General features: G+C 41.8%; 1 protein-coding gene across 7 annotated transcripts in view; it reads right to left on the bottom strand.

Moving 5' to 3' along the window:
- Positions 1–16102, bottom strand: part of LOC140384389 (inner centromere protein A-like) — a 111056-nt gene that overhangs the window by 43531 nt on the left and 51423 nt on the right. For 6 of the 7 annotated variants that reach the window (XM_072466046.1, XM_072466045.1, XM_072466048.1 and 3 more), the window contains 5 exons: positions 14095–14190; positions 11000–11748; positions 10237–10282; positions 8825–8876; positions 8679–8694 (listed from right to left, as the gene is read on the bottom strand). In XM_072466046.1, coding sequence (XP_072322147.1) covers positions 8679–8694; positions 8825–8876; positions 10237–10282; positions 11000–11748; positions 14095–14190 — 959 coding nt within the window. The remainder of the gene's footprint in view (positions 1–8678; positions 8695–8824; positions 8877–10236; positions 10283–10999; positions 11749–14094; positions 14191–16102) is intronic. The other variant, XM_072466051.1, reaches the window with a different exon arrangement.

Genomic DNA, 16102 nt, shown 5'->3' with positions numbered 1-16102 from the left:
TATAGGCGCTTCTACAGTGCACATTTGCACCTAGCAAGAACATAACTAAAAGCCAGCACAAGGACAAGAACAATTTCTACTAATTAATTTTTTTAAAAAGAGACTATTACGTAAACAAAGCTAAAGAAAACCAGATTTCCATAGCCAGACACGTTTGAAGGTTATATTAACCAAGTACATCTAGCCCAAACATATATTAATGAACCATGTCAAAAATAACTTGGTCCCAAACACTCCAGTCAATCTTGAGAAGAATAGATGTAAAACTCCATTCAGTGGGTCAGTGCAGAAATCTTGGTGTATTACTGAGCCACCTAAATTAGGAAGGCTTCCATATTCAAAGGGTTCTATATCCTAGGCCTAAAAAATTCTGGGGAGTAAAGGGTTTTCCTTTCCTTGACCTCTTGGCAAATATGGGGTATTGAGCTCTGCTGCGATATACATTTTACAGGTAAACGTCACAGAATATTTACACTGCAGGAAGCCATTCAGTCAATGGTCTGCACACTGGCTCCCCGAATGAGCATTTCCGTGTCATCCCTGGCTTCTCTTGGTATCCCTGCACATTCTTCCTTTTGAAACAGCAGTCCAATTCTCTTTTGAATGCCTTGATTGAACCTGCCTCTACCCAACTTTCAGGTAGTGCATTCCAGACTGTAGTCATTCACTGCGTGAAAAAGCTTTTCCTCCTGTGACAGGAAACAGTAGTGACTAAAAGGATATTTTACAGTGGAAGGTTTGTACTCGAGTTCCCCTGAGATCAGTGTTGGGACCTTTGGTCCTCCCGATACACATGAATGACCTATACCTTGGTTCACAGGGCAATTTCAAAATTTACAAATGATACAAAACTTAGCATTGTAAACGGTGAGGCTACTGTCCCTTTTATGTCACAAGCTAGAACTTTGCTCATGTTGCATAGCACTGTTATCAAATCAGTTTTGGATATTCATGTACACCACATGAACAACATTGCCCTGATCAATCCTCTTGTTAAAAAAAGTTTCAAGTCCAGCAAGTTAAGCATCATTTCCCCTCAAGGAATTCATGCTGCTTCCCTTAATTAATCACATTTGTCCATGTGACTATTAATTTTGTTCAGAATCACGGTTTCTAGAAGTTTCCCTACCAAACTTAAACTGATAGGCATTTTTGATGAAGACCATTATGCTGCAATTCTCCAGTCCTCTGGCACCACCTGAGTCCCAAGTCTGGAAGAAATGATGGGCCCATGTCGCCATAATTTCCATTCTAGTTCCCCCAGTTTCTTTCGATGCATCAGATCCAGTTCTTGTGCCTCAACTTGAAATACAGAGCCTATCCAATACCTCCTCTTGATCAATTTAAAAGCCTTCTTTCCAAGGGCCAGGGTAGCAGGTTATTCCTTTGTAAAGAGAGATGTAAAGTCTTCATTAACACCTCAGCTATAAGGTAGCATGGTGGTGCAGTGGTTAGCACTGCTGCTTCATGGCCCCGAGTTCGATCCCGGCCCCAGGTCGCTGTCTTTGTGGAGTTTACACATTCTACTCATGGGTGGGTCTCACCCCCAAAGATGTGCAGGATAGGTGGATTGGCCATGCTAAATTAGAAAAAGAAACACCTCAGCTATGTCCCTGCCTTCATATTTAAGCCTATTTTGTTCCCTTTGTTAGTTGCTGGTCTCTTTGGTTCTCAACTTTTTCACTCTCTAAACCTTCTACATTCAGCCTGTTTCTCAATTGTATTTTCTATCTTAAACTATGTTACGTGTAAATTTCTTAGTCTTAATTTCTACCTCTTGACATCCAGAGCGCACTGGATTGGTTTGTCTTACCGTTACCTTTCAAGTGAATATTCCTTGGACTGTGTGAAAATTTCTTTGAAGGTAGCCCATTGTCTAGCTACCGTATTTTCTGCCAAGCTTGGGTTATAATTTATTCAACACAGACGGTTCTTACTCCACTGAAATTGCCTTTCCTCCCCAATTATTTCTTACAGTGTCCTTACTCTGGATTGTTCTGTCCTTTTCCATAATCAGCCTAAATCTTAGGATAGAATATCCCATAAATGTTCCTACAAAAATTTTAACCATTTGGCACACCTCACTCCCAAAAACTAGGTCCACCAATGCCGCCTTTCTAGTTGGATTAAAAACATTCTGCTGTAAAATAATTTCCGAAACACTCTAGGAACTCTGGACCCCCTCCGCCCTCAACAAGTCTCACATTCTAACTACGCTCAATTTTTGCACCTCTCATCATTTCCATGCAAATCGTTTCTCTGCATTCCGTCCCACTGCTTGTAGTCTATAGACCACCAACTAATGTAATTTGCAGCTTTTCATTCCTTGGCTCTAGCCAAATAGATTCAAATAGGACCTCCTCCTTGCTTTCGGGTGTTCTCAGAATTGTGTCCCTTCAATCAAGAGTTCCTCAAAGTAGGTCTCTTCTCAGCAAGGGACTCCCAGGCATTGACGTCTATGTTGCATTTTTTGAGGTAAGCGTTCAGGGTGTCTTTGGAGCACTTCAAAGAACAGTTCAGCACAGGAACAGACACTTTGGCACGGCGAGCCTGCACCAATCAGGATGCCTGCCTAAACAAAAACATTGTGCACTTCTGGGGACTGTATCTCTCTATTCCTATCCTCTTCCAGTATTTGGCAAGATGCCTCTTGAATGTCACTACTGAATTCCACCACCTCCCCCAGCAGTGCATTCCAGGCACTCACCACCCTCTGTTTAAAAAAAACAACCTTGCATCTTAAACCTATCTCCCCTATCCGCCTTGGGAAAGCACGTCTGACTATCCACTCTGTCCATGCCAGTCAATTTTGTAAACCTCTGTCAGGTCACCCCTCAACCTCAGTTGTCGCAGTGAAAACAGAGTTTATCCAACCTTTCCCCATAGCCAATACCCTCCAGACCAGGCAACATCCTGGTAAACCTCTTCTGTACCCTCGCCAAAGCATCCACATCCTTCTGACAGTGTGGCAACAAGAATTGTATGCAATATCCCAAATGTGGCCAAACTAAGGTTCTGCACAGCTGTAGCAAGACTTGCCAATTTTTATACTCAATGCCCCGACCGATGAAGACGAGCATGCCGTATGCCTTCTCGACTACCTTATCCATCTGTGTTACCACTGTTATCTGTGGACCTGCACACCCAGATCTCTGCCCATCAATACTCCTCAGGATTCTGCCATTTACTGTACAATGCATTACCTCACATTTGTCCAGATTAAACTCCATCTGCCAATTCTCCGCCCAAGTCTCCAACCGATCTACATCCTGCTGTATCCTCTGACAATCCTCTTCACTACCCACAATGTACACTCTTCAAGGACTTTGTCTGTTCTCAGCCTTCTAGACCTTGCATTCTCCTCTTGTTGGCAGTCTTCCTTGGAGCTGGGCTAAGATTTACTTCAGCAGACGGGACTTTGGCACCCTAAGCACATGGCCCGCCCAGCAGAGTTGGTTTCGGATGATCATGGCCTTGATGCTGTGTTCTTGGCTCCTTAAAGGACAATGAAGTTAGTACACCTGCCCTCCCAACTGATGCGGAGAATCAGTCTCAGACAGGTGGTACTTCTCCAGGGCTTGTACATAGTCCAAGTTTTCAAGTAGTATAGAAGAGCTGGGAGAACTACTGCCTTGTACATGAAGATCTTGGTGTCAGCACAAATGTTGCAGTCATCGAAGACTCTTGTTCTTAGGCGTCCAAAGGCAGTGCTCAGTGCTGCCAGCTGCTGTTCAAGTTCCAAGACTCAGAGTTCATGCAGCTGCAACAAATACTTGCACAAATGGTTATCCAGGACATGGAAAGACTCCTGGAGTTTTCATATTGTATTGAGCGTGCACGAGGGGCTGAAGTTAAGATATCCCTCAATAATAACCTTATTCCTATGCCATTATTAATAAATCTTACTACCAGTAAGCCATTCTATACTGATAAACCCGAATACAGGTTACTAGTGGTAATAACATTATGCAAAACTCACCACTACTTACTTATTAAGTTACTATCTTTATTATTTTTAAAACCCAGTTGCTTTGACTCAATCCCTAAGCAGCAATAATCACCAACTCGTTTACAGCTTTGTAATTTCAGGTTTAATTTTTTTGCCATACTGGTGTTTTGCAGAAGCTGCAGTGGCCACAGCATACCTCCACTCTCTACCAGTTAACTGTTGGTCTCGATTATTATCCCCTCTGGGGTATTCTCTTGCAGGTCAACCCCACTCTCTCCCAGGTAACTCTTGCTTGATACAGACTGTCCAGTATCATATGAATGACCTATTATTTTGTCTTTTGTTTGCAAGCAGTAATTTAATACTGGGTAAGAATTTCTTAGGCATCGTGGCCAAATGACCAATTCTATTTGGGATACCAGTGAATAAGAGTTTACAATATTTGTGTATGTGGGGGAGGGGAAGAGAAGAGAAATCAACAACCCCGATCCTGCCCCATAACATTTACACATGCAATTTACAGAAAAAGTCTCTGCATACCAAAACTAAATTTTCCTGTACCTATCTCAAGGACACAAGAGGCCAACTGCAGCTCCTCATTCCAAGAGAAGCAAAGGTTGGAACTGGGACCTTGGAACAGGAGAGCTCAGTAATAGACCACAGGATGACGTTACCTATTGACATTGAAGAACCCACCCCTCTTTCAAGTTTCAATTCAAAGTGTATTACATTTGCCAAGAAACCAAACTAGTGCGTCATTTAGGGATAAGGCGATCAAGGGTTATGGGGAGAAGGATTTAGGTTTTGTATATTGTCACGTGTACCAAGGTGTAGTGAAAAGTATTTTCTGCAAGCAGCTCAACAGATCATTGAGTACATGAAAAGAAAAGGAAATAAAAGAAAAAACATAATCGGGCAAAAGATTAGAATGATTGTAAGATAAGTAGAAAGGAGATCTATTAGGGAGAACTCAGAGTCACCACGCCCCGGCACAATCTTGTGCCTTGAGGCGAGGGAGGAGAATGAGGATAAGCAACACATCAGCCACGAATGGCAGAGCAGACTCAATGGGCCGAATGGCCCAAGTCTGCTCCTGTGTCTTATGGTCTTATACCAGAAAGTCTGTTTTCTTTAACTCACACCCATTTGTGCACAAATACTGCCATCCTATGGGACATTAAGCAGGCTCTTTAAATGAAAATTTACACGAGTTAGCACTGTTGCTTCACAGCGCCAGGGTCCCAGGTTTAATTCCCCGCTTGGGTCATTGTCTGCGCAGAGTCTGCACGTTCTCCCCGTGCCTGAGTGGGTTTCCTCCGGGCGCTCAGGTTTCCGCCTACAAGTCCCGAAAGACGTGCTGTTAGGTAATTTAGACATTCTGAATTCTCCCTCCGTGTACCCGAACAGGTGCCGGAATGTGGCGACTAGGGACTTTTCACAGTAACTTCATTGCAGTGTTAATCTAAGCCTGCTTGTGACAATAAAGATTATTAAAAAAATATATAAAGTGCACAGTGATACAAATTTTATGCTTTGTTAAAGCAGCCTTTCAACATGCTCAGTCGAGATTACAATTTTGTCCACTTTGAAATATTGGAGGACATGCAATCGCTGCTGCAGTACAGCAAAAGTTATTTTTGTTAAAACCAAAAGTTGCTTCCTCATATTGGACAGTGCTTTTCTTACAACTTCTTGGGAGATGACACCCAAAGTTACAAGTTCTAAAATCTTTGCTGTTTGACTCCAGACTCTGTTCAGAACGTTACTGTTCTTCCTGATTTAGCTTGACATGTTTTAATGCATTTTAAACCAGGAGCTGAAGGATGTAAGCTCCTCGAACAGTTTAAAAAATTAAAAAATAAAATAAAAAAATAAAAATCACAGGATGCTAAACCCCCAAATCAAACACAACATTGAACTGTAAATTATTAGCTAAACCTCAACACAACATACAGACGAGAGCTGTACAGGTAGGAAAGGGTTAATTGTAATATTGTAGGGTCACCCTGACTCAGTAAGAAATTGGAAGAGGTGGTTTTATCACAAACAATGGTACAGGGCAACTGCCATGATATAATTTAAAAATTAAGAATGCAATTACCATAAACAAAATAAGACCATAAGAAATGAGAACAGGAGTAGGCTGTTTAGCCCCTCTAGCCATTCAACAGGATCATGGCTGATCCCACATTCCTCATGTCCACTTTCCTGCCAGTGACCCTCGGTTCCCTTACTGATCACAAATGTTATCCTTAAATAGACACAGGGACTCTGCCCCCACAGCTCTCTGTGGCAAGGAGTGCCAAAGACAGCCCTCAAAAACTTACTCATCATCTCACTCTTGAATGGGCACCCCATTAATCTGAGACTATGCCCTCCTGCCCTAGACATTCCCCACAAGAGAAAATAACCTCTCCACATTTACCCTTCCAAGCCCCTTAAGAATCCTAGATGTTTCAATGAGATCACCTCTCATTCTTCTATATTCCAATGAGTACAGTCCTAACCTGTTAACCTTTGCTCCTCAGACAATCCCTCCATACCCGGGATCATCCTAGTGAACCTTTTCTGAACAGCATCCAATTAAATAATATACGAGAAGGGGCAGCACGGTAGCATAAGTGGATAGCACTGTGGCTTCACACGCCAGAGTCCCAGATTCGATTCCCCGCTGGATCACTGTCAGTGCGGAGTCTGCACATTCTCCCAGTGTCTGCGTGGGTTTCCTCCGGGTGCTCTTGTTTCCTCCCACAGTCCAAAAGACGTGTAGGTTAGGTGGATTGGGCATGATATATTGCCCTTAATGACCAAAAATGTTAGGAGGGGTTATTGGGTTACGGGAATAGGGTGGGAGGGCTTAAGTGGGTCAGTGCAGACTCGATGGGCCGAATGGCCTCCTTCTGCACTGTATGTTCTATGTCTATGTCTATGAATATTTTCTTAAATAAGGCAGCCAAATGCTCACACTGCACCAGATGTGATCTCACCAGTACCTTATAGTTGCAGCAAGTTCCCTACCCCTAGAAATAAGGGCCAACATTCCATTAGTTTTCCTGATTACCTGCTGCATCTGTGTGCTAGCTTTGTGTTTCCCCCAAGTCCCTTTGTGATGCAGCTTTCTGCAGTTTTTCTCCATTTAAATAACACTATGCTCTTTTGTTCATCCTTCCAAAATTAACTTCACATTTTCCCACATTATACTAGCCATTTGCAAACCTTTTGCCCATTTATTTAATCTATCAATATCTCTTTGCAAACTGTTTTTATCCCTCTTGCAATTTACCTTTCCATCCATTTTTGTCTGCAAATTTGGCTACAGTACATTTGCTTTCTTCCTCCAATATATATTGTTAACAGCTGTGGTCCCAGCACTGATCCCTGTGGAACCCCACAGGTTACAGATCACCAACCTAAAGAAGAATCCTTTATCCCCACTCACTGTTTCCTGTTCAGTCCTGGTCTTGAACAACAGCCATCACATAGTAAGGAAGAGGGAAGAGGCGCTTACACATCTAAACTCTGGAGCCAGATATGCCTAACTGGCGTGGGGATCGTTTTTTTTTTTGTTTGTTTTTTTGTTTTTAAATGGAAACATGGGAACCAATTATGTCCATCCAGTCCTGTCTAGACCAGGGCGCGGAATGAACTGAAGATACTAGTGTTAAACACCAGATGATTCAGCAAGACAGCAACACAAGGAGATATATGCTCTTGCGATATGAATAATCATAAAAGGAGGGTGGAATAACCCTCCACAATGATACCCTGACTGATCTCTCTGTGGGACTCGTGGAATCTGAGCTTCCACGCTAGTGTGCGGAGGCCCACCCAGCTGGGGCTCATAAGACCACAGTATAAAGGCTAGCCCGGACAGGGTCCAGCATGTTGGTTGTCCCAACAGGACCTTAGTCTGTTCATGTATTTGTTGCTGTAAGCAGACTTTGTGACCAAAAATAAACCAACATTCATCCTATTGGTTCTTAGAGGATGACACCAGAATATGGTACAGAGCAGTCAGAAAGGTGAAAGAAGATTGGTCATCAAGATTGGTCATCTCTAGATTCAGTCCAACGATCAACACCGAATGACCAATTGGTGAGTGATTCCAGCCAAATCAGAGGGATTTGTAAATCGTGGGGGTTTGAACTCTGGCACTTGTGCAGGATTCGGTCAACCTCGGATAGGAATTGTATGTAAATTCCAGACAAGTCACAGGAGGATTCTTACTGGGGAGAGAACCAGAGAGTCAAATAAAGCTACAAATTGGAGGTTCAGCCCAACTGTCGTGTGCATATTGTTCTTGTAATTCCGGAGGTCAAAGGACTAACACGAGGGGAAAATGGGAAACATTTATAGAACCCAGTCTTTATTATAAGGAGATTAACAGAGTACAGCATCTCAGAAAACAAATCATGCAACTACTTTGAGCTCCACTAGAGCAAAATTGAAATTCAGTCTATTGAAATTTTAAATCATAGAATCCCTAAATGCAGGAGGCCATTTGGCAAATCAGGACAGCAGCGACCTCAGACAGAGCACTCCACCTACGCCCACTTTCCCCACCACTTTCCTGCAACTCCGCAACCTAACCTACACATGTTTGGACACCAAGGGCAATTATAGCCAATTACAGACCATTTCTCAGAATTCCTGGAAGCTTGTGGTTTGGGCACATTCTCCTTGAGATTGCTCATTGCAATTTTTGTGGTATTTGTAGCGCATCTATTACCTTGATTTTCAGGAACCTGTAGACAAATAAAACTCAGAACCTTAGTTTATATGCAAAATTAATTTTGAGTTACTCACATTATTAAAAACATAGAAGTTAAATGTCAAAAATGTTTACAAAAACAACACAATTTACACAATACCTACCATCGTGGCTGGCTGGTTCTGCTTTGGTTGCTCAAGTTCAATCACATCAACACTGCAATTATAAAACATTGGCATTTCCAAGTGTCCTACAAAATGCAACATTTTGAAACTAAAAAATGTTAACAGACAATGGACACATCTTCAGACTTTTGGCAAGGGCAAATTACCTACATACCTTCCTTCCCACAAGTGGAAAATCATGACTTCTGATTTAATTCAGTTGATCGTGCATTGCTTCAAGTGAGTTTGTTTCTCAGCACAGCAAGTTTAAATTTTTCAGATCCAGCCATTTTATGCCCATTTAAAAATAATACACACAGGATAAAGAGTACTTATTTTCCTGCAACTCTTCCCCCAACCCACATCAGGGGCTACTTTGAGATTTAAGAAACTTCTTCATTCTCACTACTTTACTAGGCAATGACCCAAAAAAGCAGATTCACATTTCTTTTTCTTTAAATAGAAAAGATAGCACAAATCCCAGAGAATAAATATATTCAACATCTTGGATTAGAAACAGAGCTACATGTCCTCGCTTTGAGTTTGATATAAATTTATTTCCCGAAAATGTTTTTGTTAGTTTATAATAAATAAATCTCCTATGTTCAATTTTCCAAATGAAAATTCTAACTACTTGTTACAAATTAATCGGGAGTTAGATTCACATCTGCAGCCCCTTCAAAAAAGTGTAACTGTAAGTAATTAGCACTCTCCAGCACTCTTTAGTTTTGTTCTGCCCATGGAGTGCTGAAAAACACAATCAGGTTACTAACGGGTCCAACTGCTCAAAGGAAATGCACATAATGTAATCTGCAGCACCAAGCTAACCATGAGTTATTAGTGGCTCAAGACCCAGATCCTCCATCCCTCTAATCAACTGGCGACTTGGCAAATTATCGTCATTTCTCACTTCCCTTCAAAACATATTCAACTGGACTCTGTCCCCTGCGTAAAAGACAGACTAGACAATTCCCCCCCCCCCCCCCCCCCCCCCCCCTCCATTACACAGCTGGCAGCCAGGTCCAGATCGACAAGAGGCTAAGTGTCGGCTCCCTCAGGGGCACCGTTCCTGGCATCGTTATTGTAGTTCACAGTTGCCTCCTCCTTCCTTTTATAATTTTCAGCTTCTTCTCCTCCGAGACCTTTCGATGCAATTTGTAATGGCGCAGATGAAAATCTCCTGTATGCTGGCAGTGGAACTGGCCAGAATAACTACCGCAGCTCCTCCAAATCATAGTTTCCGCCCTTGCTGCTCCTCCAATCATAAATTGGCATCTCTGAAGGAGCAGAATTTGAGATTGGAGGAGCAGCTCCTCACAGGTTCTTTTCTGCCACACTTGCTACAGGAAGTATTATTTTCCTGCACCCAGTGATACCTGCACTTAAGCAAAAAACAAAACCTCAAATCTCACCGTTCCTTTTCTGCATTTTCCGCCACTTTCTGAATGGAGCTACAGTCTATGAAGAAAATACATGGGTGTTAATGAAGTAAAACATTTACACACAAAACTGAAAAAAAGATACAGGCACTGGACACAACGTTTGCAATATCAAAAAAAAAGAATACTGGCGCGGTACATAGTGTGCAAAAGAGCTCAATCAATTGAACCAGGAAAGGAACCAAGTAAAAAAGGTCTGCAGAATTGGGGCGGGGGGCGGGAAATAGTTTTAAGTCACCATTGCAACATGACAAGAGGTATGCGTTTCCTCTTACTATCTGGACTTGTTTTCCTACTTGCAATATCCCTTTGTCTGGTATAATTTCACTATCCCAACTTGTATCTTGATCTCTTTTATACCTCGTTGGTCCTCTCCACCCTTTGCTTCCACTGAATTACAGCAATGCCCAACCGCAAAACTGTTTAGGCAAGAGAAAGCAAAAGCCTCTCAAGGGCAGGTTTGTTCCAAACCTCTCAATTTTAAACGCTTGATCATGTACCCTCAGGTCTTCCTTTTTGACAGAAAATAATCCAAGGTAGCCAATCTTTCTTCATACATAATTCCTTTAAATCTGGGATTAACCATGTAGCCTTTGTAACCCCCTCCAATAACAGATTTTTTATTTTTTTAAACTTCACTGTCGGTCCACCATCTATGAAAGAGGTATTGCAGTTACCATTCTGCATGCAGAATGCAACATGTAGCCGTGAATTTTCCTTAGACATTTATACTTACAACTGGAAGGAGAGGGTTCCAGCATTTTTTTTCTCCTGGCAATAGATTTACGTAATGATTTTCTGGTGGATTCCTGCACCATGGTAGCCCTTTGAACATTCAATGAATATTTATCCATCAACCTGACACAGCTGGATCTGCGACCAGTAATACTTTTCCGCACTGACTTACGGTTTGTACCGTTACGAACAGGCTTATTTTCATCTTCCCTAGGGATGGAACCCCCACCTGCAGATGATGCATTGCTCATCTCGCAGTTAGCTGAGCCAGCCTCTTCACAAACTGCATTTTCTTTAGTAACATCGGTTTTCAGCTTCGTTGCTTCATGATTTGGACTACTGGTGTTCACTGTCGGGGCAGCAGGAGTCAGTGTTTCCAAAGCAGGTCCATTTGGAGGTGGTGGTTTTACTTCAACTGCTTTTTGAAGCAATTTCACATCGTCAAAAATCAGAGTTTGATACAAGTTGCCCAGATTACTCTTTTGTAACTCGGCACTCTTGCAGTCATTCAGTGACAGTTCAACGAATGGAACTCTATCATTAACTGGGACAATAGGGCATACACCAATTTTTTCAGTTTCTAGACTGATAGTTGCTGCTGCTGCACGTGATGCCGATCGTGTCAGACGAACAGGATGGGTCTGCTCAACTATTCTATTGCAGTCACTGTTATCTTCCACAAAGATTTGGCTCGTCCGTTTTGGCCGCTGAATTGATGAACGCCTGAAACTTTTTCTGCTTCTAGAAAATCTGGAAATAAAATATTAAAACAAATGAACTCAAGAATCGTCCTATTCAAATGAGTACAGTAAAAAAATCATACCAATTACAACCAAAACAGTCTTTTATCTGGATTCATCCATGCCATTTCATATTTTGTTCAATCAGAATTCAAGAATTTTTGCTACCCAGTTTTCTCTGATCCTTTTCTCAAGCAGTGGATCTAAAACTCATGTCCACAGACCACCTAACCCACCCCCTTTCGCTTGCCACTGCTGTAGCCATCTGGGATGGCCACTTGCAACCAAGAACAGGGAAGGTCGCAAAGCATAGTGGGAAAAATGGAGAATGCAAGATTCAGGCAGGCACAGAACCTGAAATGTATATTTGCGGGTGAGGAATCCAGACGGTATCGAAACCCCAACCGATTAGCATTTGATGACCCATCTCCGCCAGACAAAGGACTGGTACTTGAGCGACCGGTACAATCCAAGACATTTCGGTGCCACTCCCTGTACAAGGGAAGCGTAAACAACAGGGTCAATGACCACTTGCGACATGCCCAGCCATCAAGGCACCTGCCCATTTATTGGTTCGAATCGAACGCAATGATCAGGAATCGCCCAATTAGTGGGGTCCAAACTGAAGGACCGCCCAAAAGAGTGCGAAAACCCCCAAGCATAAGAGAGTCCACCATGTGTTTGGCCTCTCTTGGACCTGGCGCTCCGGCAACGTCTGCTTCCAAGTGCAGCACCACCAGAAACAAGTGCAAGTTCAACACTCGCCACCAGACGGATGAGCCTAGCTGAGCAGCAGTTACTTCTACAGACTCGATAGATCCAGAATCGAACAATGGCTTCTGTTCCTCTGACCTAACCCGGGTGCCTGAAGTTAAGTACAGGTTGTCATAGACGATAGGTGTAGTTTAACTAGTAGTGTGTATGTCGCATGACTAATTGTGTGTAAATAAAGTACCCTTGACCTTGAACTAACTAACTGGTGTTTGGCTCTTTGATCGATAGCCGGTTGAACCTTGTGGTGTTATCATTTGATACATGGCGACTGAGCATTAGAATATAGAAATCCAAAGAAAGGAGGGCAACCTCACTGACTGCCATATTTACAGTAGGCAAAAAAAGGCAACACTGCAATTATATCAAATCAACATTAAATTAAATTTTGCTCAATTCTAAAACTACTTGTTGTATTGTGCTTATGATGACTCAAAATATTCATGTAGGAGTTGGCCAGGTTGAGAACCATCACGGTAGGGCGAGGATTCTGGTCTCTTCTCTGTATAGCCTTAGCCATGGCATTACATGTCAGTGACTTGCAGACCATCTTGATGACCCATGTAAACCTCTAGTGATCTCCAGATATGAGAATCATTGTTCTAAAAAAAGGTACCGAATCTTGTAATTAGCTCCCACATGGCACATGAGTGCTGGTAGCTTTTTTCATGGGTTGGGGCATGAGTAAAACATTGGACCCATAATTCTGCTTTCAGCAAGAAGCACTTTCCCATCAGATTGATAACCACCAGGAGGATTGATATTAAAAAAATTTCCCCACCAATAAGTCCTAGGGCACCAAAGCTAACCACAACACATGAAATGCCACCACGGTTGGTCAACTGAGACTAGCAATCAAGCCATACATTCAAACTTTATTGCTAAGCTACATGTTACTGATACCACACAATTCAACAAGAACTCAAAACAGCATCAGCTATTAGTTGAGAAAAGCACTTAATTGAACTGCAGTGGCTTGTAATTCTTCCAAGTCACAAACATTTAAAATAACATTTAACGGATACAATATGAAAGTCACCTCTTTCCTTCCACCTTTCCCATTCCTATCTTAAATCTCTTACAATAGGATCATTTAGACTCCAAATGTTAACCGTTTCTCTGCACAGATGCTGCTAGACCTGCTTATTTTACCCAGCATTTTCAGTTTGAGATTTCCTAGATAACTGCTCAGTGTAACATTGGTAGAGACCAGCACAGATTATTTATTTTTATATATAATAAATTTAGAGTACCCAATTCATTTTTCCAATTAAGGGGCAATTTAGCGTGGCCAATCCACCTACCCTGCACATCTTTGGGTTGTGGGGTGAAACCCACGCAAACACATGTGCAAACTCCACACGGATAGTGACCCAGAGCCGGGATCGAACCTGCGACCTCGGCGCAGTGAGGCAACCGTGCCAACTACTGGTGCCACCGTGCTGCCCTTCAGCACAGATTAATGATCAAAACATGGAAATTCACCTTACAAAGAAACTGCTACTAGGAATTAGTTCACAAATCCAGCAAATGAAAATATTTGGATGGGTTTGATGCAGTTGTCTTGCAGCATTGATAGCCTTACCTCTTATTTGGATCCTGGGCTAAAGATGGGCGCCTCCTAAGCCGCTTTCTCTCTGATGGTGTTTTTGGCATCAACTCAGGCTCTGCATTAAAGTCACTGAAAAACATTTTTGAATCATATAGAAATAACTAGCTTAAATACAGTAATTGTTCTGTACAATGTTCCTTCAGTAATTTTGTGAAGAATAGATTAAAGTCATAGCCGCTGCAATTTATTGGAGGCGTATTGGCGTCAATGTTATTTTGTTTAGTACAAGTGTTGAACGGTTTAAAGGGCAACCCTATAGCGAGTAATGCCTGAACCTACAGAATGTGCAATAGGGAATATCCCAGTGTTCACCATAAACGTGTACTTTGTAGCCGTATACAAGTCCAACAATGGTCTCGACTAGAAGCCCGAAAGAACAGGGATTTGTATTGCAGAGAAAGAACTGGCAGCAGAAATAAAATACATGAGCAGCTGAAGATATAGACCTTTCTCAGAAGAGAAGGAAATCATAGCTGTTCAAGGAGTATCGGAACTAATAAATCAGCTGATGAGGATTCAGAACCAAGATAAGAAAAAAATAGCAGAGAAACTAAACATTTAATGGATAATCATATTGATTTGTAAAAGTTATGATGAAACAATTATATTTATGAAGAAACAGTAAACTACTATTTATATGAAATGCAGAGGACTTAACACACTTAGTGGCAACATTGTAATTAACTTGTGGAAATTAAAAGGATTATTTAAAATTGGACATCCAAGTAATGGAAATTGTAATCTAGGAGGTGTTGGTGATAGTAAGATATTAAGTATGTTAGTTCATGAACTAGCAAGAGAAAAGAAAATTTAGCACAGTATCACTACTTTTTGTTAATTACTGACATTCCGCATCCAAAGGCAACAACTTTTGTACCAAAGACAATTGATCCTCAAGTGTGGCATGTGGTATAAAAACAGAAAGTACTGAAAATGCTCAGGAGATCAGGCAGCGTCAGTAGAGAGAAAATAGGAGTTATGTTTCTCTCTCCACACCTGCTGAGCACAGATGCTGCCAGACCTGCTGAGCATTTCCAGCTTTTTCAGTTTCAGATTTCTCCCATCTGCAGTATTTAGTTTTGTAGGAAATGGTGGTAGGCTTTGGGGGAAATAGCTACAGGAGGACGCAACAACCAAGCCAAATAATATTCTCCAAATGTACACTTTCCAGAAGAGACTAAGTTAACTGCAAACAGGAACCACAACCTATCATTTTTTTAAAATTAAAGTGAACTTGCTCCTCTCCTCAAACTAATTATGTCAATTGTAGTATACCTGCCATCCAGACATTTGGGGAAAGGGCAGAGACATTGAACAAATTTTATCTGTCTTCACAGTACAACATAGAAGTAACATTGCAGAAAGAAGGTAACCTAGGGGCTAAAAATATTGAGGAGTTCAAGGTCAGAAAAGTAGTACTATTCTGGAGAATTGGAGACTAAATCGGACATGTTGCAAAGACAAGGCCTACATCCTAGAGTTATGGCAGAGATAATGGATGGGTTTTGATTTTCCAAGATTTCCCCAAATTCTAGGATGGTCTCAGCAGATTGGAAGTGAGACACCACAATTCAAGAGAGGAGAGAGTGGAAGAAAGAAAAACTGAAACTACAAGCCAGTTGGTCCAACATCATTCATCATGAAAATGCTGGAATCTTTCAAGTCTAAATAACACTCTTAAAAAAATATATTTTTATTCAAATTTTTACATATTTTCAACAACCCCCCCCCACCACTTACAGAAAAAAGAAAAACAAAGAATACATAAATAAACATCTTACAACTACATCACAAATTTGCCCAATATACAAACCCCCCATTAAACAATAATAAACACAGTAGTAAACACAAAGTACAGCCCCGCACCCCCCAACCCCCCCTCCGGGTTGCTGCTGCTGACCATCTCCTAACGCCCCACTAGAAAGTCTAGGAACGGTTGCCACCGCCTGAAGAACCCTTGCACAGACCCTCAAGGCAAATT

Source organism: Scyliorhinus torazame, chromosome 10, assembly GCF_047496885.1.
Source record: "Scyliorhinus torazame isolate Kashiwa2021f chromosome 10, sScyTor2.1, whole genome shotgun sequence".
Taxonomy (NCBI): Eukaryota; Metazoa; Chordata; class Chondrichthyes; order Carcharhiniformes; family Scyliorhinidae; genus Scyliorhinus; species Scyliorhinus torazame.
This window is presented reverse-complemented; position numbering and strand designations above follow the sequence as displayed.